At 24.6% G+C, this 13726-nt stretch overlaps 3 protein-coding genes across 7 annotated transcripts; 1 reads left to right on the top strand and 2 right to left on the bottom strand.

Annotated features, from left to right (window-relative positions):
- Positions 1-12: 12 nt before the first annotated feature.
- Positions 13-1610, bottom strand: LOC100743462 (pre-mRNA-splicing factor 18). Of its 3 annotated transcripts, XM_012382170.3 has the most exons (5): positions 1502-1610; positions 1316-1428; positions 960-1241; positions 445-873; positions 13-373 (listed from the first exon to the last, which is right to left on the bottom strand). In XM_012382170.3, exons 2-5 carry the CDS (start codon positions 1376-1378, stop codon positions 137-139), a joined length of 1011 nt encoding a protein of 336 aa, XP_012237593.1. In that variant the 5' UTR covers positions 1379-1428; positions 1502-1610; the 3' UTR covers positions 13-136. The 3 variants fall into 3 exon arrangements, with proteins under 3 accessions (XP_012237593.1, XP_033175170.1, XP_012237594.1); XM_033319279.1 differs by having other exon boundaries at positions 1316-1570; XM_012382171.3 differs by having other exon boundaries at positions 960-1254; positions 1316-1570.
- Positions 1600-10794, top strand: LOC100745125 (kinetochore-associated protein 1). Of its 3 annotated transcripts, none has more exons than XM_033319275.1 (33): positions 1600-1836; positions 2117-2358; positions 2450-2554; positions 2625-2758; positions 2848-2995; positions 3096-3292; positions 3370-3839; positions 3919-4101; positions 4167-4588; positions 4658-4826; positions 4889-4984; positions 5083-5274; positions 5368-5498; positions 5569-5674; positions 5764-6004; positions 6093-6237; positions 6313-6464; positions 6532-6771; positions 6852-6898; positions 6965-7260; positions 7324-7481; positions 7603-7803; positions 7872-7987; positions 8156-8265; positions 8332-8453; positions 8569-8838; positions 8925-9016; positions 9121-9482; positions 9560-9745; positions 9833-10064; positions 10138-10440; positions 10520-10603; positions 10688-10794. In XM_033319275.1, the coding sequence occupies exons 1-33, from the start codon at positions 1684-1686 to the stop codon at positions 10733-10735; spliced, it is 6153 nt and encodes a 2050-aa protein (XP_033175166.1). In that variant the 5' UTR covers positions 1600-1683; the 3' UTR covers positions 10736-10794. The 3 variants fall into 3 exon arrangements, with proteins under 3 accessions (XP_033175166.1, XP_033175167.1, XP_033175168.1); XM_033319276.1 differs by having other exon boundaries at positions 2625-2754; positions 2844-2995; XM_033319277.1 differs by having other exon boundaries at positions 1700-1836; positions 2340-2358.
- LOC100745248 (mitochondrial transcription rescue factor 1) lies at positions 10779-12141 on the bottom strand. The gene is made up of 4 exons (XM_012382172.3): positions 11792-12141; positions 11507-11679; positions 11226-11298; positions 10779-11136 (listed from the first exon to the last, which is right to left on the bottom strand). Exons 1-4 carry the CDS (start codon positions 11981-11983, stop codon positions 10945-10947), a joined length of 630 nt encoding a protein of 209 aa, XP_012237595.1. The 5' UTR covers positions 11984-12141; the 3' UTR covers positions 10779-10944.
- Positions 12142-13726: the final 1585 nt, after the last annotated feature.

A 13726-nucleotide genomic window follows, 5' to 3' on the forward strand; every position in this document is an offset into this window, starting at 1 on the left:
TATAAGGAAATATTCAGATATAGATGAATCGATTTGTTACTAAATACAACTTTAGTTCCTTTAGCTACAGTATAGTGTATAAGTATTATAGTATTCTACAACGCATAATTATTTATATATATTATGTATAAAAATATTAGGTTTTTGAATATTCTACACAACGAGACGGATCTGTGGGATAATACTCCTGACACTTGGTCATTAGCCTTTTTAATGCTTGAATATATTTTCTTTGAGTTTCATCGTTCATTACATGTGCAACGTTCTTTGAGAAAATCTTTTCTCTTCCGGTACGTGCATGAATACCGACCATAGTTACTCCAATAGGCCATGGAGAATTTCCAATTGCCATTTGTAGGTATGCATCACTTGCCTATAATAAATTATTTGTAATAAATGTATTCTACTAAAATTATTTAATTTATTAATAACTGACATAATTACCAGTATGTAATTACGTTCAAGTAAATGTTTTACAATATCGGTTAAACTATCCGTAATATCCTCTGGCAGAGATCTATTTTTTAATTTTCTAAGAAGAGGTTTCAAGTATTCTCTTGTTTGGGCATAAGTAGCACTAGCCATCTTTCCTCTAGTACTCATTTTTTCAGCAGCACTTCTACTATTTAATTGATTACCCCACATTTGTACTAAGAATTGTATAAATTGTGTAATGACATTTAAGTCAAAATCCCTGTCACCCTTGTTTAATTTTATAGACATCTTTTGTAAATCTTCATAGGTAACTCCTTCATCTGGTACATGTACATCTCCTTTTCCATCGCGATCTTGAGGTTTAGAAGAAGCCAGTATTTCATTTAGATATGCTTGATCTACTTGTTCCATAGCTTCTTGAAAATCATTTCTAAAACCCTTCAATACAAAATAAATTATACATATAAGAAATATGTAAATTTTATTGAAATATTTTATTGATTTCAAGTATTTTTGATACTTACCTTATTCACTTCAGGCTCAAGAATTTCACATTTTCTTAATCGTTTAAATGCTTCTATTTCTGATTCTCCAAATAGTAGTATAGGTTCACTTCTTTCACGTAACCTTCTAATCACTTCATGTCTAGGTAATGTTAAATGCTCAGAGCTACCATCAGTTACAGAGTCTTCTTGTTGTTGAGTCGTATTAATTTTAACATCTTCATCATTATTTTCTTGTACTTCCTTCACTTCTTGATCCTTTGCTATTAGTTCGCCTCTTCTAAAATATTTCCGGTTATTTTGCTGCAATATTAACCTAGTTTGGTAAACGAAATAAAAGTTTCCAAAAAAGCTGTATATTGTTTGTAAAAATTTACCAAGACATTGCTCTCCTCCAACTGTTTTCTTTTCTTCATTATTTCTGCTTTTAAAATATCCATTTTTGAGCAATTTAAAGACAGAACAATGATTTATTCTCGAAGTTATTTACCTATACACAAATTGCGTAATATTTAGAAATTAATTTGTTATTATTATAATTTGTACGATTCTAAAGTTTACGTGTTTGACAGTTTTTATTCTTTCACAAAGAATTTTTTGAGATTATATACTAGGTTCCAATAAATTTCTTCATTCACCTACAGATGTCATCCGACATGAATTCTGCGCACAATACAATATATGTATGTGCGATCATGTGGTATACATATGTAGTGATCCTGCGCAGTTGTAACGCATTTCATAAATGTTCGCGGGTAAAATGGCGCTGTGGAATAAAGTGGTTTCAGGATTTGATAGAGAAGAAGAAACTGTAAATTTTGGGGTAAGAACAGTAGCAGAAAATAATGGTTCATTATATGAAACTTCTACTCTTGCAACAATACAATCGACTGGAAAGGTATTTAATATCAACTTTATTTTAATTGTAAAAATTGCAATAAATTTAAATTTAACGGTTGCAACTACTTTTATAAACGTTTTCAAATAATTGTAAATGTTTTTTTGTTATTCTTTATTTATTATTTATTAATTTAACAATCTTAATTTGTTAGTTAATATGACATAAAGAATTTTTTAATATGTTTCTAATTTATTATTTGTGATAAAAAGCATAAATTTGAATAGTATTTGAGTTAGGTAGATAAATTAAATAAAATGCTTTTCTTTATGTTTATAAGTTATCAAGAGAACCAAATATCTTAGCATCTGTGCAATATTCAAGAGTTTGTATAGCAATTGATAAGTCAATTACCATATTCGAGAATGAAACATGTGAAAAAATACTATTAAGTGTCAGTTTTGAATTATTAATAACATGTTATTGTATTTCTCATAATGGTATATTTTTATTTATTGCTTTATCAAATGGAACATTATATTGTCTTCATTTATTAAATAAAGGACAAGTAATCTTTACAAAGTAAGTCTAAATATATACATATATATATAATATTATATAGCTACACTTTGAAATTACGTTGTTTATAAAATTATTCATTTTCCACATATAGAAATATAACAAAAACTGAAGATAAAATAATAGCAATGTTTTTACAAAACAAATCTGATGAATATATTGATATATATCTTACCACAAAAAATGGAGCTATTTATAGGTAAATATATAACTAATTATGAAATTTTATTATTATGAAATTTATATTATAATTTAGATTCATATTTCAGAGTATTACAATTTAATCCTAAACTTATTCAGTTGACTCTTATAAATAAGATTAGTATTAATGATTCACTAAAAGAGATAACAAAAGAAATTAAATGTGAACAGTTATTTAATGGATTTTCCTCTGATGAGGTAAGTTATGTTTCTATGCTTAAATGTGTAAAAATATATTTAACTTGGTCTGTATTTTTTATGATTTATGAATGTTATGAATTATGTAGGTAGTATATGCTACTGCAAATATGACAACTAGAGAAGTATCAATAGCTATGTTATGTTCAAATATGTTATTTATGTGGCCCAGTGAACAGCATATTAATTTTAATACATTTCATTATAATTATATTAAAGTCAAATTTTTAAAAAACTACATGTAAGTATTTACAAAATTTTAATAAAATGGATCATTTCATTACTTTATCTATGTATTTATAACAGTTCCTAACAAAATATACTGATTTTGATCATTTTAGTGCAATGTTATGTTTACGTACAGATTATACTTTAAGTATAATATGCCCTCAAACTCTACTTGGTATACAAGTATATTCTAAGCCTATATCAGATTTTGCAATTATTGAAAATAATGATAATGGTATATGCCAAATACTTGTGTTAACATCTGATAATGATTGTACTACGTATATGTTACATGTGCTTTCTTATCCAGGTATAAAAAGTTAATTTTATGTGTATAATTTGTATGCATAACTTTTTGTTTGTAATTAAATTCTTTGTTCTATTCAGATTTCCAAGAAAAGTTTAAAATAAATGTACCACCTATAACATATCTTATTGAAATTATGGATCCTTATGATGAAATAATTTTATATTTGGAAGGAATTAATAATTTTACCAATAATGAATATATAGATACAGTTAGAGTAAAAGCTGTATCAGAAAGTCTTCCTGAATATCAGTTACAACGTTTAGTGAGAAAAAAACAATTTGATGCAGCTGAAGCTTTTGCATCTAAATTTAATTTATCTACAGATCCCATTTATTGTGCAAAAGCTGCATTGATCCTATCACAACTTGGACCTTGGGCAAAAAACACTTCTAGTCCTTTTCAATTAGACATGCTTTTTAATATATTTGATAAAATAAAAGATGTGCAATATGTGGTAGAATGTTGTAGCAAAGCACTTATACCTGAATATAAACAAATGAGGAAAATTAATTTGTATGCACGTTCAAGAATAATAGAAAGTACTGCTGTAAGCATCTTTTAAGTGATAATAGTTGCATTAATTTTTCTGTGTTTCATGTTAAGTATATTTATATTATTGATTTTAGGAAGATAATAAATATTTAAATCTTCTTTCTTCGATTAATGATATACTACATAAGTTAGAAACTTTTCATATGATTTGGGGCTATAAAAAAAATGTAGAATGTTATGATGAAGATATTATGAATGAATGGATTAAATTTTCACGGGCAAATTTGATGGAAGAATACAAAACACATTTGAGTTTGGTAAAGTATGGTAAATAATTAAAATAAACTAGCACAAATAAACTGGTTAAATTTTTTTATTATAGGGAGAAATGGAAGCAGCTACTTTGATTTGGACAAGACATCTTCCAGATATAATAAAACATGTATCCATAGAATTTGTAAAAGATATATTTGCAATTGTTCCTGAGAAGATATCCTTAGTTTCTCTTTGGACATGGTTATCACACTTTATTCCCAGTTTATTGTCATTTGTTCCTAATGCAATGTGTGAAATTATGCTCTGGGGTATTAAAAAAGTTAAATCATTTGAACAGTTTCATCATTCAGAATGGCCCCAGATTGGAATTGATTTTACAGAAAAGTTTATAAAATTATTGAAATTTGAAGAAAGTCATCATTCGTTATATTTTCAGCAAGAGTGTTTGAACAAAGATTCCAATTTAAAACAATTGGTTTTTTTAATACAAGCTATGTCTGATATTCAAAAATTGAAAGTTGATTATAGGTAATGTTATAATTTTGTAAGCTTAAATAATTTAAAAAAGATAAGTTTATCAAAATATAGAAATTGTAGATTAGCAATATCTCTCAATTCGTATATTGGAGATCCTATGGAAGTCTCATATATATTACTGGATAAGATACATATAAATATAATTCAAGAATTTATAAATACATTTCTAAAACAATACATGTTGAATAATTCTCTGCAAAATGATTATGTACTTTCTTCGTATATACAGGTATGTTTAGATTAAAATTGATCAGATTTTATTAAATATTGATGAAAATTATACCTGTATAGAAAACTTTAAGGAATTCTAAAAGTTGGTGGTCAGGTGAAGAAGCTCCATGGGAGAAAAAAGTTATTCTTATTATTGATTTAATTCAAGATATAGAGGTATGCATATATACATATATATATATATAAGATTAGAGATATTTATATGTTAAGTGGAAATATAATATAGTTTTACACATACTTATTTATAATTACAGACTAAATTACAACAAACATTAGAGGTACTGAAAAAAGCTACAGTTCCATGGTCTTCAACTATTGTAACTTTAACAGAAACAAGCTATAATTCTGATCATATTTTAATATCTCAAATCAAAATGGAACATAATTGTGTTCCAATTAAACTTATCTTAAAGAAATATGGATATGAACGCATTGGCATAAATAATGTCAGTAAATTATTTACTCCACTAATTATTTACAAAAAAAATTTTCAATTTAAATGGTTTAAATGGTTAAATGGTTATTTTAACTTTTTTCAGAAATTAATACACTGTATAATAAAAGAAAATCATGAAAGCATGATATCAGATATTGAACAAATAACTAAAAATGATTTATTATCAAGGAAAAAAGCATTTTCATCCTGTGTAAATTACTACCTAGTTAGAGGGTAAGATATTTCAAACATAGAACATAAAATAATTCTTCAAAATCAACTAGTAACAAAAATGAACTTGCAGGAATTTTGAAAATGTAACCAAGACATTAAATTCCTTAGAAAATGACGTTTTAGTATATTGTTGTGTACAAATTGTTAATTACGTTAGAGCTGGTTTAACGCTAAAGGTACATTGAAATACTATAATTTTTATTAAAAAGATACTTTATATTTCTTAAATGCAGACATATTATTTAACTTTATATTTATTATATAGGTCATGCCTGAGTCTCTTATACATCACATTGAGATGTTGGGTTGGGTAAAATTACAGTTAAAAAAGCTTTCAGAAACATGTAAAATCCAGTCACATCATTGCAATAACGTTATTGATAGTATAAATGAAATAAAATCAATGTATTTTTTAAAGAAAGATTTTCAAATTAATGTTACACTTGAAGAGTATCAAGATAAAAAAAAGCAAATATTACAAAACTATGTTAGAGGACTGTGCGATAGTATGAAATAATCTTTCTCTATATTTTATACTTTTTACAATTACAGCAATTAAGTATTTATAATTACAATTTTTTAATAATATTTCAGTGGACATAGAGAAAGATGAAAACTTATTTATCTCTTATAAAAAAGTTATGAAGGTTGCTGACTTACTTAATTTACAAAGAATTGATGCAATATCTACATTATTAGAGCAGACAAAAAGTATAAACATATTAAATTATTTTATTAGGTAAATAAATTTTATTTATATGAAAAATACAAACATATAATATTAAGTCTTGTTGAAGTAATTATTCCTATTTAGATACAAAGAAGGACAATTAAATATAATGACACATGAATGTCAATATATACATAAAATATGTTTATTTATTATGCAAGATATTACAAGAGATGCAGACATTGCAGTTACAGTCCAAAGCTTAAGTTCTGCTGCATTATGTGTATGTTCAGATGGTATGTGTATTATTTAAATATTAATCATTTTAATGTATATTTTAATAACTTTGATGTATATTTTTAGATGAATTACAATCTATGTTACTATTGTATACATGGGCAAATTTATATCAAATGTGCTCTAATAAAAATCTTACATATGGTTCAAATTCAGTGGACATAAAGCATGAAGAATTATCAAGATCACAATGGAAGTTGTATACGATATATAAAGATTTAGCTATCGCAACAGATGAATTTTTACTACCACTATTTAAAAATGCAATCTTTATACAGAGAAATTATATGGCTAAATTAAAACATGGTAAAATAAAATTCATTAATGATCCTAATTTTATGTACGAATATATATAATGGAAACTTTGTACTTTATTTACAATATAGATATAGAACACATATCAAGTGATGCAACTGATGAATATTATGATCAGGTAATTAATGTTAATATATTTTCTGGAGAAATATTAATGTATAAAATAAATAATATAATTTTTTAGCCAAATGCAGAAGAAGCTTTGAAGAACTTGCTCAATAAAATAAAGAAATTAAGAGTGGAACATAACGATTATTGCTTATTGCAGATTATTAAAACATTATATTTCGACTTTTGCATTATACAAAATATAAGTGATACTTTATTAATAGAAATTAAATCAGTATATTTTCATCTTTCAATGATATTATTAAAAAAAATAATATGTAGTCGGTCATTTGATCTTCAGCTTAGTTTATCTTGCTTGTTTATGTTGTCTGATTCAGAAGCATGTAAATGGATATCTTCTGCTTGTAAATCGTAAGTACTTTAATATAAACGTATAAGAGATACAATAATAATATAAAAGTATCTTTTTTTCAGATTTCAACCAGATTACGCTCGCCATTCAAGAATAACAATACTTGGATATGAATATTTTCATTTGACAGGAAATCAAATATGTCTGCAGACATTTAAAAATAATAAAATATTGCATTATTGGACGCAAAAGTTGTCTAAATATTTAATCTCATATAAAGGTCTAAATTAGTTCATTACTTTAATTCATTTTTTACTGTATTTGATTCTCTTCTTTTACATGAGCATATGTATACACATGTGTATGAGCTTAAAAAATATACTTATAAAAAATATTTGCAGAACTTTTAACAAGTGATGCTACAATTAAGAGAGAAATATTACAACGTATTATGAACTATAATGATGACATGGTTCCTTTGTTTCAAGAGTTCTGCTTTGATTTTGGGTTTGATATTCAAGATTGTTTATTACTTTATTTACAAACAGTAGTAAAAACATGGAACCCAAAATTAAATATAAATAATTACAATGGAAAAAAAGGTAAAAAGCTATAAAGAAATTAAACTTTAATACACTTACTTTTAATATCTTTATGATTGTGGTTTTAGAATTGCATATTAATGAGAATGAAGTAAACGAATTAAGAAAAAAATGCAATACAATTGCTACTTATATCACGGATAAAGTTGCCTTAAAGAACAGTGTTACAAGTGTTTTATCGCAAGTATGAAAGTACTAATGTTACAAATCTAATTGTACTGTATACATTGTACTGTATACTAATTGTACATATGCACCAATGTTATAATTCTAGTATATATATAATATATTATAAATAAATATAATATAATAATATAATCTGATATTCAAGACTGTAAATTTACTGTTTCAGATAAATTTTTATTATTATGAAGTATTTATAATTCTTATGGATCTTATAGAGGATAAAAATATAGAACACAGAAATTATTTTTGTTTCTTACAAAATTATACTCGCACTGGGTAAGAATATGGGTAGACTGTAGTACTACTAGGTATACTATATATGTATGTATGTGTTTTTTATAGTTTAGCTACACAAATAGAATGTGAAGAGTGGATGCATCTCAACCCAGGATATACTTCTTTACCCCCTATTGCAGAATGGCGATTACCTTTTCTGCCTAAAGTTGAATTATGGAAACTTATAAGTAAAATTCTTTCATTGCATATTATTTACTATGTTTTAATAAATAGTTAAATTGTATAAAATGCTAAAACATTATACACAATTATTTTAATATTTTATTATTAATTTATTTTTAGCTCCTGAATTAAATTTAAAGACTTATGAGAAATGGTTAGATATTGCTCCTGTTCTTAAATTACAACCTCATATTGTATGTACTTTAGCCATAAAAGGAGAAGTAACTTGTGCTTGGAAGAATAAACACAAAATAGATAAATGGTCTCTTTGTTCAAAAAATAGTAGTTTGCTAGATGATATAAAAAGATGTATAGAAAGAATGACTGGTCCAGATGCATTGTATTATGGTACAGCAGCATTATATTATGTTGTCAATCATACACCACCAGGTATTTTATATATTACATTATGCCAAAAATCATATCTTACTGAAAAAATGTCTTGATAAATCAAAATAAAATAATCGCATTATTAGGAGCTGATCAAGTAGCAGCAGTTGAAGAGTGTTATAAATATGCTCAGCTGTCAGCACAGAAATCTACGACATTTGAAGAAGGAATGCTAGAAGTATATTTCTTATGTACTTTATACAAATATATTTTTTATTTTGCTTTCTATAATTTTATTAATATATTACTTTAATGATCAAATCGTGGTTGCGTCTATTTCAGAAAATAAAATTCAAATATTTACGTTTTACATCGGAACATGTTTTACGTGTACATGGCTTAGACAACAAAAATTATTTGTCATTAATCGGAAACCCGAATAAATTAGTTCGTGAATTATATGCAGATGAAAGTATACCTCAAAGATATCAATGTGTTACTAATCATAGACCTGATATAAATACTGCTGTTAATTCTCTCAGTCAGTTATTCTCTATCAATGTGGTTAAACTACGGATAGAATTATTACAGGAGTGGTTACAACCAGATACTAAATATATAAAATTCAATCAAAGTATAACAGAAACATTTTCAGTAACAACAAATTCCGAATCAATTCTAAATTGTGATGATAATTTATTGAGGTATATCACTATATTTAAAACATTCTCTTTTTACATGTAATATGTAAAATATTTAGATATCAATAATACATTTCCAGAGCATGCTACATTTTAGAACATGGAGACATCGAATTATCAATCAATTTTCTTATAAATATAAGTTTTGGCAAAAAAGATGAAAACTATAGTCCTGAAACACGCTATAGAGCTCTTCGTGTATTACAAACTATAGTCGATACTGTTAAATTGGAAGATTTAACTAAACGCGATTACCAAACAATCAGGTAATTGTTTTCTAATTTTTTTATATTTTTAATTTAAAAAATTTTATGTTTTATCTCAAGTAATATTTTTAAATATTTATATTTCAGAAATTATATGAGATCTTTGAAATATATAAGTAAATTAGAATTATTAGGAATAGGTTACAGTATAAATACATTTGAAACATGTCCTAAATATGAACTTGTACAAATTTTATGGAAAACACAAAGTTATTCATCGCAAGCACTTGTTATTATTGCACAGCTTTGCATAGATTTTGAAATATATGAATATTCTCTCTGGGATAAAAATTTAACTAAATTAGCTAAATTATTAATGGTAAATAACACGCATTAAACTATTTTTAGAATACGTAAAAATAATATTTTATATATTCCTGTTATGTTTGCAGATTAATGAATTAAAAAAAATTTTACTACAAATACGAAATATAAGTATTATTGTAAATTCTAATGGATATTTATTGGCATGGGAAGTAACAATTTCAGAACCTTTCAGAAAAATGGATATAAATCCGACCTCTGAACAAATTGAAAAATGCATTGAAGCTTTACAACTTTTATATTCATGTCCAGTCGTACATGGCTTAAATTTCACTAACATCATAAAGTATTGTTTTCAGTGCCAACAAGATCATTTAGCAGTTGCACTTTTACCATTTTTAAATGATGATGATACAATATTTGTTTTGGAAGTAAATATCTTATATTTCATTTTATTGAGAATTCAATGCTGTTTATGTTATTAATTTATGTATTACTATTATTTTCTAGAAAATTAAATATGCATCTAGTATTACTAAGGTATTAAAAGAATTAAATAACTTATATTCAAATGGAGTACTTTGTGTAGCTTACGTAAGTGTATAGTATTTTGCTTTAATTTGATACAAAATTTATATACTTTAAAATATAATTTCAAAGAGTACATTTCTTTTTCAGTGTAATAAAATTATAGAAGGTACACTAGCAAAAATGAACATTCAGTAAGATACAAGAACTGTATTTTATATAGAACTATTTTAATAAATAATTTCTTTGTGAATTTAGTTCTTGTATTATTAAAAATTTATTTGTTCTGTATACATAAAATCTATTACACATAAACCTATTATATACCTATCAATTATGTACATATTAATTATATATAAATTAATTTTATATATATATATATATATGTACTTTTACTATTCATACAATTATTCTTTATTGTCCCACTTATCTTTATAATTTTCAACTAATAAAGATTTATTTTGAATTAATTTTACTTTAATACTATCTGTTTCGGGATTTGCACTAACTCCTTGTAATGTACATCGATTTATTATCAAAAAGTTTGGATTTGTAGGACTTTGTCTCTGAATGACATCTATTTCATCTCCAACATGCATCTATATAGTTAAGATGTAAAATGTATTTCTATTTTAATATAATAATATTTTTAGATATTTTAAATGTATTTTATTATTTAAGATCATACCATCATTCCTTTCTTAAAGCATTTTTTTCCATTTACACGTAAGTTACTGTTGTAAAAATCTTTATCCAGTTTACTAAAAAGAAAAAGAAATATTTTTAGAGAAATAGATCAAATAAATAAATTTTTTATTTCGATTAAGATTATTCATAATAACAAGTAGTTTTATATCAAAACTGTGCATATCAAAATTTTATATATATGTACAATCTGGAATGTTCAACATTTCCTTATAATACATCATTTATTTAAATAATATTTTAACAACAATGATATTAACTTACTTGCGTGATATTCCAAACCCAGCTTTAGCAATAGCATCCAATCGAAGAGAAGGTACTGTAATTACAATTACCTTTGATTTATCTGTATTTAAATAGTCATCAACATCAATATCAAACTCTTCATCTTCATCAGATTCTTCATCTTCATCAGATTCTTCATCTTTACTCTTACTCTATGTACATATAAATTTATACTTTAAAATTTGGTCACTAAAGTGCTTTATATCTTCAATCATTAAAATTATTAAATACTTAGCAAATATAAGGGTGCTAAAATTATCTTACTTTTCTTGAAATGTTTCCTTTACTCTTGAATCTTATAAATAACATGGAATTCAAATTTTGTTGTGGGTATGAACAATTCAGAAATAAATTACATCGTTTAGTATTTAAGTTCGATACACTTTTTAATGTGTGTATTTGTATATTTGTACATGCTGTCCTTCGCATAATATTACAGATTGTCCTATGTAACATTGGTTAAAATTACATATACACTTTAAAAACTAAAGGTTATGTTTGCAGCGATATATGTAATAGATGTTAAAAGATTAATTGAACATGTTTGAGAAGTCGTAGTTATTTATATATATTTGTTTTTTATGTATATATTATCTTTAAAAACTTGTTAAAAAAATAATCCATTAATTTCCATGATAAAATAGAATACGTTTTAATACGATATTGGTATAAAAAAAAGTTTTCATTTAATTATTTAATTTTTGCTTTAGCTTATTCTATCCTTATTTAATATATTTGAAATCAATTTAAAAATCAATTTAAATATTTGAAACCCATTAAAGATTTCTAGCTAATTTGTGTGAAAAGCTAGCTACTTTTCACATTTTAAATTCTACTGAAATAATAAAAATAAAAATATGAGTTAGACATACATATACATATAATTCAATTTATTTATATAATTAGTCTATTCATTGTATTACATTTGTAAAAGATTCTTTAACTTCTATGATAATTTTTGCTTCAAATGTTTTAATACAACCATGTGATATTTTAAAAAGTTAAACTATAAAATGAGGATCTTGATTAAAAATTAAGTATTTTTCATTGTGTGTGTACTTTATTTTAAGAAGTTCTTTTTGAAATACATATAAATAAAAATAAATGCTTCCCTGTGGTATGTAGAACATGCATTTATATAATTACACTTTGATTATTATTCAATATTCAACTGTAATTTGAATTTTTCATAAGAAAATAGGATAGGTAAAATTAATTTTTCAATTTTTATCTTTGTAGTCACTTTTGTACTAACAGCAAAAGAGTTCATTTATGAAAATACAATGACTATCACTATTTTATTAATAAAAATTTAACTGTTACGTAATATAATAACATAACTTATGTAAAAATTTTTTAGTATTATTAATTATGAGTGGAATATAAATAAAATATTATTTGTATTCATATAATGTTCTCTTGTGCTGTTTTATTAGTACAGAAATTAGCAATTTTACAGGAATTTTAAGAAAATAGATAAATGTTGTTTCTAAGTTACTGACGATTAAATTTACTTAATACATGTACATACATTTGTATTCTAATGATTTCTTATCCTCCTTGTTTGGTTTATTCTGCTTTACTTAAATTGACAATATCTTAAATTAGATCAATACTTTCATGTCCTCCACTTTATCATTTCAGTTTGATTGTTTCCTTTTTTCAATAAAAAATGTTTATTAATTAGATATAAATTGAATACAAATTTTAATAAAACACTTCTCATTTATAAATAAAATCAAATTCATGGTGACTAGAATATTTTTACAGTTCATACATTCATTTTTTTCTATACTTATATGCAATAATACGTAATAAAGATTATAAGTGTTACATTAGAAGTAACATTCAACTTTGGTTTGTAGCATCCATTACTGTTACTTTCTTGTTTTTAAAAAAGGGAGAAATCAATATCGACGTTTTATTAAATGCACAAGTTGTAAGTAGTGTAATTCATCTTACCAACCTGTATAGATTCATAGTTATGCTATTAACACAAATATTTATCAACTTTGATCCTATTTGCTAAAAAAAAATATCATATATACATATTAAAAAACATTTTACTTGCACATTTTATATTAGCTGCCTGAATTTAACTTTTTTCTCACTTAAGATAAAGCTATGATTAATTATTCTTATTATAGTAAATTGCAAATATATATTAATTTAAACGTAGTAAATAAGAAAAATTTCAGG

Source organism: Bombus impatiens, unplaced genomic scaffold (assembly GCF_000188095.3).
Source record: "Bombus impatiens unplaced genomic scaffold, BIMP_2.2 scf_0144, whole genome shotgun sequence".
Taxonomy (NCBI): Eukaryota; Metazoa; Arthropoda; class Insecta; order Hymenoptera; family Apidae; genus Bombus; species Bombus impatiens.

Excerpts from the sequence above, each read along its gene's own strand:
- LOC100745125 (XM_033319275.1), top strand. The coding sequence starts at position 1,684 with ATGTTCGCGGGTAAAATGGCGCTGTGGAATAAAGTGGTTTCAGGATTT. Across the intron at positions 4,102-4,166 it reads ACAAAACACATTTGAGTTTG|GGAGAAATGGAAGCAGCTAC; the intron begins GTAAAGTATGGT and ends TTTTTATTATAG. Across the intron at positions 8,839-8,924 it reads TGTCAATCATACACCACCAG|GAGCTGATCAAGTAGCAGCA; the intron begins GTATTTTATATA and ends TCGCATTATTAG.
- LOC100743462 (XM_012382170.3), bottom strand. The coding sequence starts at position 1,378 with ATGGATATTTTAAAAGCAGAAATAATGAAGAAAAGAAAACAGTTGGAG. Across the intron at positions 1,242-1,315 it reads TGGAGGAGAGCAATGTCTTG|CAAAATAACCGGAAATATTT; the intron begins GTAAATTTTTAC and ends TTAATATTGCAG. Across the intron at positions 874-959 it reads TTGAGCCTGAAGTGAATAAG|GGTTTTAGAAATGATTTTCA; the intron begins GTAAGTATCAAA and ends TTTGTATTGAAG.
- LOC100745248 (XM_012382172.3), bottom strand. The coding sequence starts at position 11,983 with ATGTTACATAGGACAATCTGTAATATTATGCGAAGGACAGCATGTACA. Across the intron at positions 11,680-11,791 it reads AAGGAAACATTTCAAGAAAA|AGTAAGAGTAAAGATGAAGA; the intron begins GTAAGATAATTT and ends ATATGTACATAG. Across the intron at positions 11,299-11,506 it reads GGGTTTGGAATATCACGCAA|TAAACTGGATAAAGATTTTT; the intron begins GTAAGTTAATAT and ends TTTTCTTTTTAG.